Source organism: Manacus vitellinus, unplaced genomic scaffold (genome assembly GCF_001715985.3).
Source record: "Manacus vitellinus isolate BGI_N305 unplaced genomic scaffold, ASM171598v3 scaffold_46_pilon, whole genome shotgun sequence".
Lineage (NCBI taxonomy): Eukaryota > Metazoa > Chordata > Aves > Passeriformes > Pipridae > Manacus > Manacus vitellinus.
Window position 1 is genome coordinate 4316083 of NW_021940578.1, and position 16492 is coordinate 4332574.

General features: G+C 43.3%; 1 protein-coding gene across 3 annotated transcripts in view; it reads left to right on the forward strand.

Annotated features, from left to right (window-relative positions):
* Positions 1-15703, forward strand: part of CTNNBIP1 (catenin beta interacting protein 1) — a 29540-nt gene extending 13837 nt beyond the window's left edge. For 2 of the 3 annotated variants that reach the window (XM_008928727.3, XM_018079438.1), the window contains exons 2-5: positions 1282-1371; positions 4413-4534; positions 4988-5078; positions 15545-15703. In XM_008928727.3, coding sequence (XP_008926975.1) covers positions 4439-4534; positions 4988-5078; positions 15545-15603 — 246 coding nt within the window. In that variant the 5' untranslated portion in view covers positions 1282-1371; positions 4413-4438 and the 3' untranslated portion in view covers positions 15604-15703. The remainder of the gene's footprint in view (positions 1-1281; positions 1372-4412; positions 4535-4987; positions 5079-15544) is intronic. The other variant, XM_018079439.2, reaches the window with a different exon arrangement.
* The last annotated feature ends 789 nt before the right edge of the window (positions 15704-16492 follow it).

Here is a 16492-nt window from a genome sequence, read left to right on the forward strand (position 1 = left end):
GGGTAAGAACACTGGGAACTAATTAGTGAGGCCTGGCTTCAATATTCCTTTCAGAGCAGGCAATTCCTCTCCTCTGGAGAGGTGCAATGCTTCTTTTAAGCCATTGATAAAGCTCAGGTGCTCCCAACACCTTTTCCTGAGAGACACTGCAGAGAACCTCCAGGTGAAGCTCCAGCAGGATCTTGGATTCAGCTTTTCTCTGGAGTACAGAACAGTGGAGTAGCTCTGGCTACTCCTGTCTTGCTTCCCTGCTGCTGATGGCATCTGCATGGAGTGCTGAACAGCCATGGAAAAATGGAATTAGTGTAGATCAGCCTTCACTTGTTGACCACAGAAAGGAGGGGGGGAAAAGGATAAAAAAGGGAGAGTGTGTTTGCTACATTTCATCTGGACTTCATTAACAAATGGTGACCATATCTACCATATCAGGTGTGCATATCTACCCTAATCAGAAACCTTTCATTAAATACAGCAATTTATGCCATTTTTTACGTGGTTCTGGCTGTGATGCTGTCCTGGGTGGTGGCACTTGTTGTTCCATTGCCTGTTACAGAGGGTTTGAACTGTCACTTCATTTGTGACATTGAGCTGCTTGTCTTAGAGGCTGATGGGGTGGGTAGGAAGTACTGAATTCTTACCATGCCCTGAGACCCAGTTGTAAAATATGTTCAGAAATATGTCACAAATCTGAAAACTAGAAGTAAATAACTGTTTCTGGCTGCTGGGGACTGAACAGTGAAGTTAGTCTGAAAAACTCTGTGCAAAGGGTTTTCCAGCCCAGCTTTCCAGTGCCAGTCTTTGGAATTGCTGTATTCAGATGACACAGGCAGAGTTGAAAACAATAATTTTGGTCAAAATCAGCATGCTTTACATTTCTCCCTAGTTCTCCTCAAATCCTTGGTGAGATATGCCTATTTTGGGGTTTTTACTAGAAGAAACTCCATGTCACAATGTCTGTCTGTTTTTCCAAGGGATTGGGGTTTATGCTGAAATCTTCCTAAAGAATGCAAAGCTTGAATGCATTTTGTTCTCAAGGGGTTGGGAACGTCACTGGTATGGTCAGGGTGGAAATCCTGCAGATGAAGAATGGCTTGAATTTTTAAAAACTTACTCTTTAGACAGAAAAAAGGGTCTCCAGGCTCCAGACAAGCTGCAGTTGTATGAATTTTACCTAGGCCGTGTTCTGAAGCAGACTGGGATTTCAGGGCATATGGAATTAAGGGTCTTTCTGGGGTTCAGCTGTGGATATTTCTGTAATGCTTTGCTCATTTGTTTTCACAGGGCAGTTTCCTCATACATTTTTCCCAGCCCCAGTCACTAATCAGGACTGAACACGTGGGTTATCTCATCTGCTGTGGTTTTTAGAAGCAGGTACGTTGGCAGGGAAATCTGATGGTTTTGTTGGTTGGGGATGGGGCAACAACGACTTCATCCATGTGCCAGAAAGGATTGTAGGGGCAGGGAAATGCTGCTTGAGTAATGTTTTGTTATGTAGAGCATATTAATGTAGCTTTCTTGAGAAAACAAAGCTGAGAAGTACTTTGATAAGATTTTTCAGTCTGTCCTTTGTAAAGATGGATCGTGTTGTTGTCTGGGCATGGAGCAGCTCTGTACGTGGGTTTGGAACTCTGATGTAATATCTGCTGGGTGCTATTGTCATCCTAAACCCTGTCTTATGAAAGCTTTATGTAACAGGAGCAGAGATATGTCTCAGTGCTGTTTAAAGACTCTTGTCTTTCCACTCTGATGTCACCAAATATGAAGAGCTGTGATGGTTGAGGCTGTTGACCAAAATGACTGTGTGGTGAATGAAAAGCAGTTTAATTTAATCTCTTTATATATATATTTTGGGCCATATTGAGTGCTTTTTTCCCCCATGTTGCTCACCATGTGGAGCATTCAGGCTTCAGGATCTTAACCCTTCCTATTAAATAGGTGGGTTTGTGACAAATCCGTTTTGGCTGAAGGTTCCTTTAGAAAAAGCAGGTTTAGACAGGAATTTCCATCACCCCTTTTTAAAGTTTGAGAATTAATAAACAGCTGGAATATAACTATGATGGGAAACAATGAATAATAACATGTACAGGCTGCACAGTGTCTGATGTGTAGAGGAGTGTTGAAGTGGATGGGTCTTCCTTGCTGGCACAGGGGCAGCCAGGGCATTTTCTTGGTGCTTGTGGATGGTGCCACCTATTGATATCCCATATATTTTGTTTCATTTTTAAACCACAGATGTGTTACTACATTTCAGGGTTTTGCTGTCATGGTTTTTCTTTCCTGAGTTGATTGGTTACTAGTACAGCACCTTCCCTTTTCAAGTAACAATATTTTTTTAAAAAAATTATATATAATATTAAGAACCAGTCACAACCTTTCAGCCTGACTTGGTATCTTGATAAATGTTTATTGTTTTATCAGTCTCTGGATAAACATAACTTAGTGTCTCTTGCCCTGGTTTTGTTCATTGTCTTACTGGTGGCATCCTCAGTAAATTGTACTGTGGAGTATGTGCTCAGTAACATAATCCAATTTACTTATTTGAGTTGACACTACACAGAAATAGGGGATTGTTTTATTCTTCCTTCAGGGAGCAGTTTGCTGATTATGGCCAAAAAAAAATCAAAAAATCACCTTGCACATGTACAGGCTGCAAGTTTCCAGGCAGAACCATCAACAGCAAATCAGCTTCATGCAGGTCTTCCCACTGAAACTTGTTCAGGAAGGGCTGTGGTGGATCTTTCTCACTTTTTACTGCTGTTATCTCCATGCTCAGTAATGTGGGTGGCAAAGCCTATCCCAGCAGCTGCTGCTGAAGTTTGCATTGCTTCTGACTCACTCAGGAGGGCCTATGTGTAATTTTAAACTGTTTCCACACCCAGATTACTTTCCCTTAAAAGTCATAATGAAAATGAAGTGAGAGGTTGGTAATGACTGCAGGAAAACATTACAGGGAAAACAGTGTTTGAACCTGCTGGGGTAGAGCCTTCACTAAGGCAGCCTTGGGTAGTGTATTCCCTTGGTTACTGAGGTTCAGGAAGTCAGATTTATCGCTTGGTGTGGGACCAGACCCAGTTCTGGGGATGAAAACCAATTGGAGACCTGCTCTGGAGCCACTTCTGTGAGCTGTGTGTGGTGCAGGAGGGGCTGGCTCACACCTCCATCCACAATCATGGAATCACAGGATGGTTTGGGTTGGAAAAGACTTTAAAGCCCATCCCATTCCACCCCCTGCCATGGGCAGAGACACCTTCCACTAGCCCAGGTTGTTCCAAGCCCCATCCAGCCTGGCCTTGGACACTTCCAGGGCTGGGGCAGCCACAGCTTCTCTGGGCAACCTGTGCCAGGGCCTCCTCACCCTCACAGGGAAGATTTTCTTCCTTATATCCCATCTAAACTTCCTCTCTCTCAGTGGGAAGCCATTCCCCCTTGTCCTGGCACTCCAGGATTGTAAACAGTCTCTCTCCATCTCCCTCCAGGGCCTGGCAGGGGTTACATTTTCCCAACCCACAGCACCTGTAAGAGGTTACTTCAGTTTGTGATGCTGCTCTAAAAGTGTGTTATTTGAAGCCCCATTATTTTCTAAATTTCAGTTTATGTTTTTGCTATTGTTGACTTAATAAACTTCAGGATCACTTTTAAGAGCAGCTGAAGAGTATCTCTGTTGGTTTTGGGTTTTTTTGTCTTGGTAAATACCCTGTTGTGGAACTTAAATAATGACCAGATACATAACAAAGTATAATCATGCTTTGTGCTATAGAATTCAGATAGCACAGGCTGTTTATTCCGTAACATCATTATTTTTTATTAAAATAAAAAAGCAAAAGTTCGCGTTTGAAATGATAGGAGAAAGATGATAAACTCTACTCCTTTCCTGCTCCTCTTGGCTCTTCTTTCTCTCCAAAACCATTTCATAAATTGTAGTAGCTTTTACAGAAGTGCAGTGGCCTTTTTTACATGATATATAAAGGAAAAAATAAAAAGAGAGAGGAGGAAGACTTAAGAGCTTAGATTTCACACAGCTTTTGTTTAGCCATTGCAGGCTCGATGGCTGTGCTTTCTGCATCCTGTTTTCATTCTGGTTGTGCTTATTTATGGAAAACACCCCAAACCACGGTCTCTTCTGTCAGGGTGAACCTTTCATCTGGTTGTTAGAATTCTTCTTCTGCTCAGGCAGTAAGGTAACCACAGATAATGAGCTGCTGGGGATGTGAACATCAGCCTCAGTGAATGTTTGCATATGTAAGGCCCGATTTAGCTGTTCACAGTTTTAAGGATTTCTCCGATGAAGGATGTGATTCCTTGTTCTCCCAGGATATTCAGTGATCTGCCAGCTGGTGAAAAACAGGTAAATGAAACTTCTCTTCCTTTTGTGCCCCACTAACTATTTTAGTTTGTCTTCTTGTGATCCTCAGGAAATCCAGGAGCTGGCAGGAGGGGAATGAACCGTGAGGGCGTCCCCGGAAAGAGTCCGGAGGAGATGTACATCCAGCAGAAAGTGAGAGTTCTACTCATGCTGAGGAAGATGGGATCAAATGTAAGATGTACTTCATAGCCCATTTTTTATGGCCTTCCAGACATTTTTGTAGTAACTGGGATAGTGCTTGTAGAGATGGGCAGGTGAGGGTCTGGTTTTACATTAATTGTTTTAGCCATTGCTGATTTAACCATTATCTGCAGTTAAACACAATTGATTTTTGCTTAAATATTATGAGACTTGTGATGCCTGAAACTGCCATGTATGGATAAATGATCAGATGTTTAGATTTAAAGCTTTTCCTCATTAGAAAAACAGCAAAGCAAAGTGACAGTTTTAAGGTGACTTTGAGTCTGCCCATGAATTCACATCTCAGTTTGCTGAGGGTAGAGCTGCACAAATAACAGGTGATTAAAGCGCTGGAAGGAGAACAGAGGCAGCTGTGATGTTTTCTTGGGGAGTGGGAGATGATGTGTCCTGGTTCGCCCTTTGCTGACTGCCTGTCCCCCCCAGCTGACGGCCAGCGAGGAGGAGTTCTTGCGCACGTACGCAGGGGTAGTGAACAGCCAGCTCAGCCAGCTTCCCCAGCACTCCATTGACCAGGGTGAGTACTGACCTTCCTTGCCTTGGCTTTGTTTAATCTGTGAGGGCACTCTCATAAAACACCAAATTTAGGTGCCTGTGTTTCTGCATTAACCCCCCTGCAATCCAGGATGTGCAAACTGTGGCTTTGGGAGAGAACGACAGTGAGCTGGTCAACAGGTGGTTTTATTTTAACAGGTGAAGTCAGTCTGCACTAAACCTGAGATTAATTAGGAAGAAGAGCATTTTTAAACACCTTATTCTCCATGATAACTCAAAAGACTGATGGCCAAAGTCCTGTGAGCTGTAAATGCAGGTATAGAGCTTCCTACCCTGATAACTCAAAAGACTGATGGCCAAAGTCCTGTGAGCTGTAAATGCATGTATAGAGCTTCCTGCCCTGTCTAATACATTAAACAGAAATAGATTTTAATCTCATAACTTGATTCTTTTTCTCTGTGTGCAGGAAAATTTGGTTATGCAAAGGTCCCTCTAGTTCTTCATCTATTCAGTATAGACCCTGTGCATAAGATGTAGATCATTTGAGTTTTTATATTTATTCTTACACTGGACATCTGTGGTTAAAAAGGAACAAGGCTGGGGGTGGTTTGCAAGCACTTTCTTTGTACTCTTCAAACTGGGAGTTTCATAACAAAATAAAATGCAAAGTAAATACAGATTTCTAAGGTACAACAGCATGTGTTAGGCGTGTGATAATTTAGTTACTGTGACTCCAGTTGCTTGATAACACTATTGTCACAAAATAAAAGGGAATCATCTGTCAACATCTTTGCTTTTTCACATTTCCATGAGTGTGAAAGTGAAGTGCAATGTTACTATTTCAGCAGAGTGAGAGGGAAAGATTGACAATAGGAGGAATTTGTTTCCCATTGCGTTTCTTTAATTTGCACAACGTAATTAATTCCCAGACAGGGGCAGCAGACACGTAATAAGTTTGCAAATCTGCTTTGGTTTATTTAGATTCCCATTAAGGGGATGAACTACGTGCTGGTTTTGTTAATTCTTTGCAGAAGTCTTGGTAAACAACTGTGTGGAGCTGCTGTGAGTTCCACTAATCTCTCGTGGACCTGAATGTTTCTCACTGAATTTATTTCCCTCCCCTGCCCAGGCCTGGTGCCAGATCACGTTCATAATGCACACTTTGCTACTGAAGGAAGATTGTGAGGCTCCAATGCCAGAACTGAGCTGAGCAGAAACTTAATATAGATCTGAGACATTTAGAAATGCATTAGAAACACAACCTGCACAAACTTGCTGTTCTGTTTTAAGCCTGTGTGTTCATTCCTCACATAGCTGGGGGTTGGTGGAGGTAGATACACTTGAATGTTTTGGCTCAGGATTCTTCAACTCTCCTACCAGTGTAAAGGGGAAATCTGGCAGTTTCTTGTCAAGAACTGAGGTAGACACATTCAGTTAAGAGAGTGCCTTAGCTGCAGTTGGCATTTTTCAGTGTTGTCCTTAGAAAAGTTTCATTTTTAACAGTGCAAATCCATGTGGAATTACCTGCACTTTGGCAAAGATGAGAGAACTCCAGCCAGGGGACACAGATCCTTCCTACAGCTCTGTTCCTGCACACCTTGATCCAACTCACTGTCTAAACTGTCTCATTTTACTGTCTGTGAAATTATATTTCTCCCACCTTGCAGACTGAAAAAATTGAATTTTGATGTGACTTTTAAAATGTTACTGAAAGAAAGACCAAGAATTCCTTAGTCTGCTGCTCAACTCACTAATCAGGCAATGCAGGAAATGTAAGAGCTTCACATGCTGTTCAAAAAGTGGTCTTTGTCCCATATTTGAACAGTTGGCAACTGATTCCTCTGTCATCATTTTCATGAAGTCCTTGAAGATTCTTAAAACTTTGTCCATAGGGAAGTGAAACCCTCCCTGGGGATGCTTGCTTGGATCTAATCTGAGACTCTCATGTCTTTCCTGGGAGATTTGACCCCACAATCTACCTTCTGTCCTCCCAAATTATAATTAAACTGGTGGCCTGACCGTTAAGATTTTTCTTGATGGTGGGGGGAAAACAACAAAGGAAGAAAATAGTTAAATATTTAGAGAAGTGGGAAAGGATGTTGGTTCTTTTCACGTTCAGAGGGGCCATCTCTCCAAATGAAGGAGAGAAAAGCATGGAGTACAAATGGAATTGAGGAAACATAACCAAATACTTTTGGAGAAAGACAAAGCTGCAGCTGCAATTTATTGCTCAGCACTTGGATTTCCTCAGAAATCTCTCCAGGTTTCTCTCAACCAGTGCTGCTGCTGCCCTTTGTGGGGGCTCCACAGCAGCAATCTCAGTCTGTCTGTCTGTCTGTCCCTTCTGCTGCATCCTGGGCTTGGTGACACAGGAAGGGGCCACTGTGAAATGACTGGAAATCAGGAATACAGTCACAGGAGTGTCCAGTTTTTCCACCCTGAGGGAGATTCCATCTCCACTAGATGGCATTATCTTGTGCTGAAAAACCCATGAGTCCTCACACCGACTGCTCCGTGTGCTCCAGGGTTGCTCACAGGAATTTTCTTCCCTGCTTTTCTGCTGTTTCCACTGAATCTCCTGTGGCTTTTTGTGGTTTTTTTTTTAATGCAACTTGCCTTAACAACAAAAGGTGTGTTATTTAAGGAGTAACTTCCAAGGAGTTGACCCTCAGAGGGTTTCACAACCCTTTGTTCCACAGCCTGACTTGTCCCAGACCTATCTTTAGAGCCACTATTCTCCAGCAGGCACAAAATACACTGAGCTGACTTCACATCCTCATTTTGTTCCCCCCCCAAAAAAGGAATGACATCCTTGGCATTAGCACTCTGAGAGCTTTGTTATGCACCTGCAGGTTTCAGCTCCAAAATGCTGGAGTCTGGCTCCAGAGTTACAGGAAGGTTGTTTGGGATTGGTTTGGTTTGTTTTTTGCTTTTTTTTTTTTTTGACAAGAGTATAGAAGATGGATAGTCTAGAATTTTTTAAGTGTCTCACAGCCTCTATTACAGTTTTGATGCTTTGCTTTGTTGTGCATCCATGCAGTGCTGGCTCAGAAGGGCTGGCTGGTGGCCTCCCAGCAGTGACCTGAGGCAGGGGATGAGCTTGGCAGGGGATGGTGCTGCCCACCAGGATTTCTGATACAGATCTGCCAGTCCTCTGTGAGAGCCTGTTTGACCACAGGGAGTCACTGCAGCCTCTGTGTCCATTTTTGCAGGGATGTGCCAGTGCCTTGAAGAAAGAAGTTGACACTGTCCCTGCTGAATTCAGACTTGTGCCATAAACCCTCAGTGAGCCACTGTTAATAACAATATCTCTGATACTTGAAGTTCCTCCCTGATACTCTGCTTGCTGTCTTAGGGGCCAGCAGTGGAAGTTAATGGCTAATTTTGATCAAGAAGCATCTTAGAATACCTCTGTAATTGCTAAGTGAGCCTGAAGGCTAAGCCTCTCCTTGAGTTTGTGGTTATTTTTACTGGAAGAGAAGAAATTTATATTATTTATCTCTTTATTTCTTATCTTGCTTTCAAAAGGAATTCATCTGTTCAGATGTTTACAGATTTCCCTTTACATCTGGAACACCTCCACTCCTGAAGAATTGCCTGCTCTTGGAGTGAATCTTGTTTTCCTGACAGGCAGCTCAAATATTCAGAGTATCTTTGTGTAAATCAGGTAGTAATGGGATATATCCCAGCCTTCTAAGGTGTTGGAGCAGATATCAAGTGGAAATCAGTGCAAATCTTTCTAATTTGTGTTCTAAACTCTTCACATTTAGTGCTGCAACATGTATTGGAGCAACAGATCCGTGAAGGGATTTTGAATGGCCAGAAAGTGTACTCCAGTCTGAAAATAGTCTTTTTTTTCCCTTTCTTTTCAATTCCAACTCTATTTGCCCTTTCTTTTCAGTGTATTCCAGACTCTCAGGAAGTGCTGAGTCCCTCAGTGTGTTGACTTTGATACTCTTCTCTAGAGAAGGCTTATCTGATGTATTAAAAATACTTTATTATCCATTGCAAGGTGAACTGGTAGCAGAGGGGATGAGCTCTCAGTAACCCAGCAAAGCTTGAACAGCAGTTATAAACATCTAAAACAACAGTTATAAAACTCCAAAATAAGGTATTTAATACTTAAATGTAGTATTAATTAAGAGTCTGACATTAATGTCATGCTCGCATTTTTTTATAACCATTTTAGTGTTCAGTCATTGCTGCAGTGTTGTTAACACCTTTAGGAAAGTGTAAAATACAGGGTGCTTTTCTTTCCTTGGGGAGCTTTTTATCTGGCATCTGTGGGTTGTTTGTTGCTTTGTTTTTAGGGCACCAGGAATAACTGAGGAACCCAGAGGCATCTCTGTTCAACCAGTGTGTGTGCTAGAGAGGGGCTGGAATCAGGAGCTGTTTTGGGATATTAACATATTGGTCTTGCCTGCATTGCAGCAAGAGCTAAGGCAGCTCACACTCCTTAGGTTTCTCCAGCTCAAAATGGTGAAATTCAGGCTTTCTCACATGTTTTTGAGGACAAGCAAAGTGCCTCTCGGGAAGTTTTCTGCTCAGGGGCATCTCCTGCATGAAAGCCACGTTTCCCCTTCCCCAGTTCCTTCCATTCCTGAAGGGTGGGCTGGCACTGGGCTCTGGCAGGTCTGGAAATGGAAGCAGTGCAGTTTGGAAGCAGGAGATGGGAATTATGCTGAGACCTGGGTGATTGCAGCTCTGGTGTTCCTATAGCAACAGGAGTGTGGTGCTGGCTCTTGGAGGAAGCTGCTCCCTTGGGGAGGGAGGGCAAGGCTGAGCTGCAAACACGTGCTCTGCTGGGTGCTGGGGCACCAAAACCCACCCCAGGCTGGCTGTGGAGTGAGGAGGGGACCCTGCTCATGGAATGGCAGAGGGGGCTGGAGGAGTGGAGATCAAGCTCTTCTCATCAGCGTGGGTTTATTCTGTTGAGCACGAGGCTTGTTTTACTGTGCTGCTCCTCTCAGCAGTGCAGGGTGTATTTTTAGCATGCCAGACTAGGATGCCAACACTGGGAATTTCAGGGAAGAGTTAATGTTTAGAAGGTTGTTGCTTGAAGGTGGTTGAAGAAGTGTGTGTGTACAGGGATCTTGGGGGAAGTGAAGAATTTCTTTTTTTAATTTGGCAGCCTTTAAAAATTCACAACAGGCTAAACCTTCTGATCTCTTAAAGGCTTTTGGGGCTTAATTAATTCTGCAGGTGACTACAAACAAATCAGGTGTCTATTTATCATTCAGAGAGCACTTGCAAACAGCAGCTGTAGATGTGTCAGCATCTTCCTTTGTGTTAAGGCAGTGTGGTTTTAATCCAGCTTGTGTCCTCCTGGCTTGATGTCCCTGTTCCCAGGTACCTGCTGGGAAAACATCAGTGTCAGTCATCCTGGTGCAATTTTCTGGAATTTAGGGGAGCTGATGAGCAGTTGAACACACTGAGCTCAGTGGATGTCTCTGGTCTTCTCTGCTGTGCAGCAAAACCGTTTGACCTTCAGCTCATCTTGGCTTGCCAAGACTGAAGTCCAGGTGGTGGAAAAGAACTCTGAATTCAGCAATCCCAACAACTGCAGTGGGAACATAATCACAGCAGGGTTTTTTTGGAAGTTAGTGGGGTAGGACTGGCACTATTGCCTTCCAAGACAGGACATGTGCTGCCAGCTAATTATTGGTAATTTCTAGGAAGGAGGAGGGTGGGAAAGTGGGAAAGGCAGAAGAAGTGGGAGAACTATTTGCATGTCTGAGAGTTTGTGGCAATTAATGCTTTGCTCATGAAAGAAGGCGGGGAATATTTAATTGGGTTTACGTGTAAGTCTCTATTTCAGTGTGGAAATGTGTGCCCAGAAAAGGGGCAGCTGTGGAGAGAGAAGCTGTGGAGGTGCAGGAGGTCAGGTATAAGTGGGCCTTCGTCATTGTTCTATACATTAATTACTGGAAGTGAAGGATGTGCTAAAAGTAAACCTGGTTCACCGTCCTATTGTCTCAGCCACAGGCTCTTGGCACTGTGCAGCTTAACTTTATAACCTGTGCTCTGCTTTTTACATTTATTTTACTTGATTAGCAGGAAAACATCCGTTGTTGGAGCCAAGTGGGACTGCAGGAGCAGCTCTGTGCACTGGTACTTTAATCCCTGCTTTCCTTTGAGCACACAGAAGCCCCAGCCCCGTTCTCTGCCAGTGTTTGTGTTTGTAAATGAGCACAGGCACTGGAGAATTGCTTAATGAGCACCTCGTTAGCTTGGTTTCATTTAGCTCTGGGGAGTTGGGGTTGTAGGACTGGGCTCCAACAAAACCTGCTTTTGTGCTGAGAAATGTGGAGGACGTTTCTGTGGACAAATGTCACCCAGGTACTTTTGCTCCAGGACATCTCGAGACATAACCCTGCTCCCTCAGTGGCATTTTTGGGAGGTTGGGAGTGCTGGGGGGTGTCCATGGCATTCCCACCCTGCTCCCTGACCCCGCTGCCCGTGGCCCCATCAGCTCTGCCAGCCTGCAGGAACTTTCTGTGTGGCTGCTGTTATTTGGCCAAAGTTTGTCTTCCCCTGTGTAAAAATTATCACCTCACCAAGGGTAAAATTTGATCTTTAATGTGGGAATAAAAGACCTGAGCACAGGCTTGAGTCTTTACTGCAAGATGTTTGCTGTTGGGTGTTGTGCCCTCGGGTTACCCACCCACTTACCTGTCTACCTGGAAGATATTATTATCTTCTGTATGATAGATCAAATTGTGTTTTTAAAGGCAGTTGCCTGAGGCTCTTGCAAATGCTGAGTTGCACGTGATTCCTGCAGATGAAAACATTGGTGGTTCTACCAAATAACAAAAGCAACCGAGGAGGGGACAGGAAATAAAATATCCAGAATTGGGTACAAAATCTGTCCTTTACTCATCTGGCTTAAAACTGTACCTAGAGACACAGAAATCCATAACTTCTAATCTTTTTCTTCCTTTCTGAGATGAACAGCTAAGCCCCTTCTGCCACCCCTGGTCCTCACTGCTCTCCTGTTCCTTCCTGGGCATTGTTTCACTGCTCCCTGGTGTTCTGGCAGAACTTTCCAGCTTTGTGTTGCCATCAGGTTTCATTAGTTTATGATTTACTCTTCTGTTCCGGGCTCATTTGTGAAAGTACGAAGTAGAATTGCCAAGCATTGAGAAAGTACAGTTGTAATCCCTTTTGTCCCAATGATTTTCCTTTCAAACACAATCCCTGACCTTTCCTTAACGAATTGTTTACCCGCCTTGGTCCTTGATTGAGATTGCCCTTTATAATTTAAAAAGTACCACGTGGGAAGCTCTGTGTTATAAAGTGCTGGAGACCCATCAGAGAGGGAGCAGCTTTTTGATGATGCTATGGTTTAAAAAAACACCTGTGCAGTGAATTCATGAATTCAGGTACAACCTGTAGTCATTGTAATTCCACTGGTGGTAAAACTGAGTGTGGTTTGCTCTGGCTGTGAAAGGCTGAAATCTTGATTTCCAGACCCACTCTCCATCCACTGTTCTTTAGGATGCATGTGATAATCCAGTAATCCTATAGATATTCAAGCATTTCCCATACTTTTACACTGTTCTTTGTTGTGCTTGTGCTTTGTCTTCCAAATAGAACAAGGCTTTAAAATTTGGCTTTTTCACCGCTCCTGGATTTTTTTTGTACTCCTTTCTCTTTTCCCATTGGAAGTCGAGGGAAATGTCCCAGTGTCAGAAGTTCATGCTGACAGTGACATTGGCATTGAGGCTGTGCCAGGTGTGCCCAGGGAATGGGAATGGGAATGGAAGGGGGGCTGAGGGTGACCCTGCTCCCAGCAGGGGCTGTTTGGGCCGTGAAAGCCAAACTGAGCAGCAGCATTCCCAGCATCCCCTGTGCCCAGAGCTATTTCTGCTCATCATGTGTCTGAAAGGGCTGTGCTGTGCCTGGGAACGGGGCTGGGAGCTGGGATTTCGGGGCAGGCGGGAATTCAGACCCCCTTTATTGCGTGATTATCGGGACGGTGGGGGCACTTGTAAGGATTTAGACACCAGAAAGGGGAGACCCCAGGAAAACAATCAACATCTGTTGAGTAATCCAGCTCATCCCTGGGCTGGCCTGACGTCATGTGTGATTTTGTGGTTGCCAGGCGACTCCAGCTGCTCCAGCCTCCTCCTTTCCAAAGAGGGATCCATGGAAAACACACCACGGGCTGGGCTTTATCTGCCCCTGATTTCTTAAACGTTCCTCCTCTTTCAGCAGGGAGGTGTTTTTCAGAATCCTGGCAAATAAAATCCTTTTTTATTTTTTTTTTATTATTAATATTATTATTATTTTAGAGGGCTGGTGGTTCTGGTGCGTTTTAAAAATCAACGAGGCAGCTTGTTAACTCCGAGCTGGATCCTGGTGCTATATATCATTTATGTTTTGATCAAGGAAAAAAAACAGTTTGTGGAGGAGATGAAAAGGGAGATGACTGCAGGGCTTCTGAGTGCTGGCAGGAGGGTGCATCAGAGCAGTTTTTGATGTAGTTTTATATAAGATAAGGGTCCTACATATGAAAAACAAACTACTCTTTGGTCCTTAATATTTCCTCCTTTAAGTACATGTAACAAATAAATTGTGAAGTGTATACAAGTAAGTGTGGCTGCATTTCCTGAGCATTGATTTAGCTTTTAAGGACATTAGCAAGGGGAATTTACAACCATTTTTGGCCACTTTTCCTGCTGTATTGCAACTAAAGAGCAGATCAGATAACTGGGAAATGGAATCCATGTAACTAAAACAGATGAGGAATTTTTATTAGTCTTTTTTTCCCCCTTTATGCAGGTGTAGAGGGAGAAGTTGCTTGGGGCACCAAGCTGAGATCTGCTTCTTGATATGCTTCAAGTAAAAAAGGCTGGAGGAATTTTAGGTGCTGATGCTCCTCCTGAGTTGAATTTGAACTTTCCAGAGCCCTGTAAGAGGATTCTGTGGAGCTGAGCAGTTACCTGGCTGGGATGGGCAGGCTGGGGTGCTTTGGGCATTTCCTGGTTTGTCACCTAATCCCTTCAGAGAAGCTTTGAAGAAAAACTTCCTAAGTAAAATTATCCCAAGCAGACCAAACTAGTTAATGAAGGCCAGAGTGGTCCTTGTTGCCCTTAAACACTTGGGATTCCTTGAAGGGAGGACATAATTTTTAGAAATTACATGGACACTGACTGGAGGATTCATCATGTTTTCTAATCAGATAAATGCTGTGAGAGGATCTACAGATGAAAGAAAGCTTTTCCTTTTATCTGACTTTCTTGGGGATCAAATTTTTACCAGAAAAATTAAAAATACTGCACTCAGCCCTTCAGGGGTTGTTTTCCAGGTCTTGTCTAGACTGAATATACTGATTTAATCCACTGCTTTGACACTGCTGTGTGATGTACTTTTATTTCCATATTGTCCTGGAGACATTTCTCTTTAATTGCCTGCTGGGCCACACTCCAGAGCTGGGAAGTCCAGAGAGCAGATTTCTCTTATGAAGATCTCGGGGCATCTTTTTGGAAGGAGGAGAGCTCAGCATGGAGTGTTTTTACCAGCTTTTATCAGATGTGTTTCTCGAGCCATTCAGGTCTTTCTACTGTCAATGCCCACTTGAAAGGCCACACGAGTTTGCAAAGACTTGGAGATGGTTCTGGGAAGGTAATTAACCTCTTTCTGTGCTTAGGGACACCAGTTTGGATGGTGATTACACAGAGTTGATGGCCTCCATTAAAAATAGAAATCCAATAACTGAGGAAGTCCACACACTGAATTCTTCTGGAAAAAGATTTCTGCAGGCTGGGGATGAAAACACTGCTTAGCAAAGCTGGATCTCCTCCTTCCTGGGCAAATGAAAGCCTTCAGTGTGACAAACATACTGCACTTCTGTTAGGAACATTTTCAAGACATCTTAGTTTATAAAGGATGTTTAAGTGATTTTTTAGTGGGGGGAAAATAGCAAAAAACCTTTCAGCTGGGCTATTAAAACAATTTTTTGTCCCTTAAAAGCAAAGAGTAATGAGTATCTCTGTGTAAAGATACAGTAAAAATGCCTAAATGTCACTTAAAAAGGGCAGTGATGCACAGGGAAGTACAAATGTTATTGAGCAGTCAAGGTCCTCGTGCTTCAGAGAAGCTCAATAAATTTCTTATGCAGTGCTGGAGTTTACAAGGCAAAAAAAAATAGTATCTCAACATGCCTGTGGTGACAATCCTCTGAACACTTTAAGTCTTGCTTCTTAGAAATGTGTGAAAGCAAGGAATTCTTGGTTTTCTTTAAAACCAGACTGATTTCCTTAGGCTTGCAAAGGAAGAACACTTTAAATCCACTGCTGAAATGTTTAGATGACTTTAAATGCCAGTCCCTCCCCCCCCAAAAAAAAAGAAAATGCAGCTTTCTCTTCATCCTCTCCTCTTTTTTGCTTTCCTGTCGATGTTATGGATGTGTTGGAGTGACAGTTTGGGCACTGCATCTTTGAAGGAAGTAATTCTGGTGTTTTCCTGTGCCCTTTGTTGTTGCAGGTGCTGAGGACGTGGTGATGGCATTTTCCAGATCAGAGACAGAAGACAGAAGGCAGTAACTACAGGACACCTGAACAACACAGAGCTGGAGAGGACAGTGAGATCCCTGAAGATAGAGGAGGATGGCTGAGCATTAATAAGTTCCTTTGCCCACCCTAATTGTTCCTTGGTATTCCTTCTCCTTTGTAATGTTGTTTCCCTTTGCCCAACCCTCAGGATGCATCTCCCAGCCATCCATTCCTGTCAGATTTTGCTCCTCAGCCAGGCTGTGTTCATTAAGGACAGACCCAGAGGGGTGGTTTTGGTTGGCTCAGAGGGACAGGCAGTGCTTGGCTAAAGGAAGGCAATTTTTTCAAACTTGACCAATGGAAAACCTTTTATCTCACGTTTTATTTTGTATTTTAAAGAAAAGTCTCTCGACATCCTACTTCTAAAGAAGCTTTTCATGCTGTGGTGCTTATTTAGGTCAAACTTGTGAACTTGAAGAGGGTTTGATTTGGCTGCATAGAACTGGAAGCAACTTGTGATTGGGTGACAATGCAAATGCTTTCCCTTCAGTTGGCTTGCAGGTATTTTGCTGACTCCCAACATTTTCATTGCAGGAAGCTGATGTTTTGGTGCATTGGTTATTTCTTTACACTCACTGACTTGCAGAGGGGGGTGGGGGGGAGGGAGACAAATGTGCTTTGCAATATTTATTACACCTACACACATATAAAGGCTTGCTTTTGGGGGGTTGTTTTGGTTTTGTTTTTTTGTTTTTTTTTGATTGGCTTTGGAGTCATGTTTTTTGATTTCCTTTTGGCTGCAGTGTTTCTGATGCAATCAGTTTTTCCACACTCAGCTGCTCTGTGGCCTCGAGCTCTTTTTGGGAGCATGTGTCGAAAAGCAGATTTGGTTCAATAAATCCACCTGTTTAGGCTGGAACATGGAGATTCCCAGCCCTCC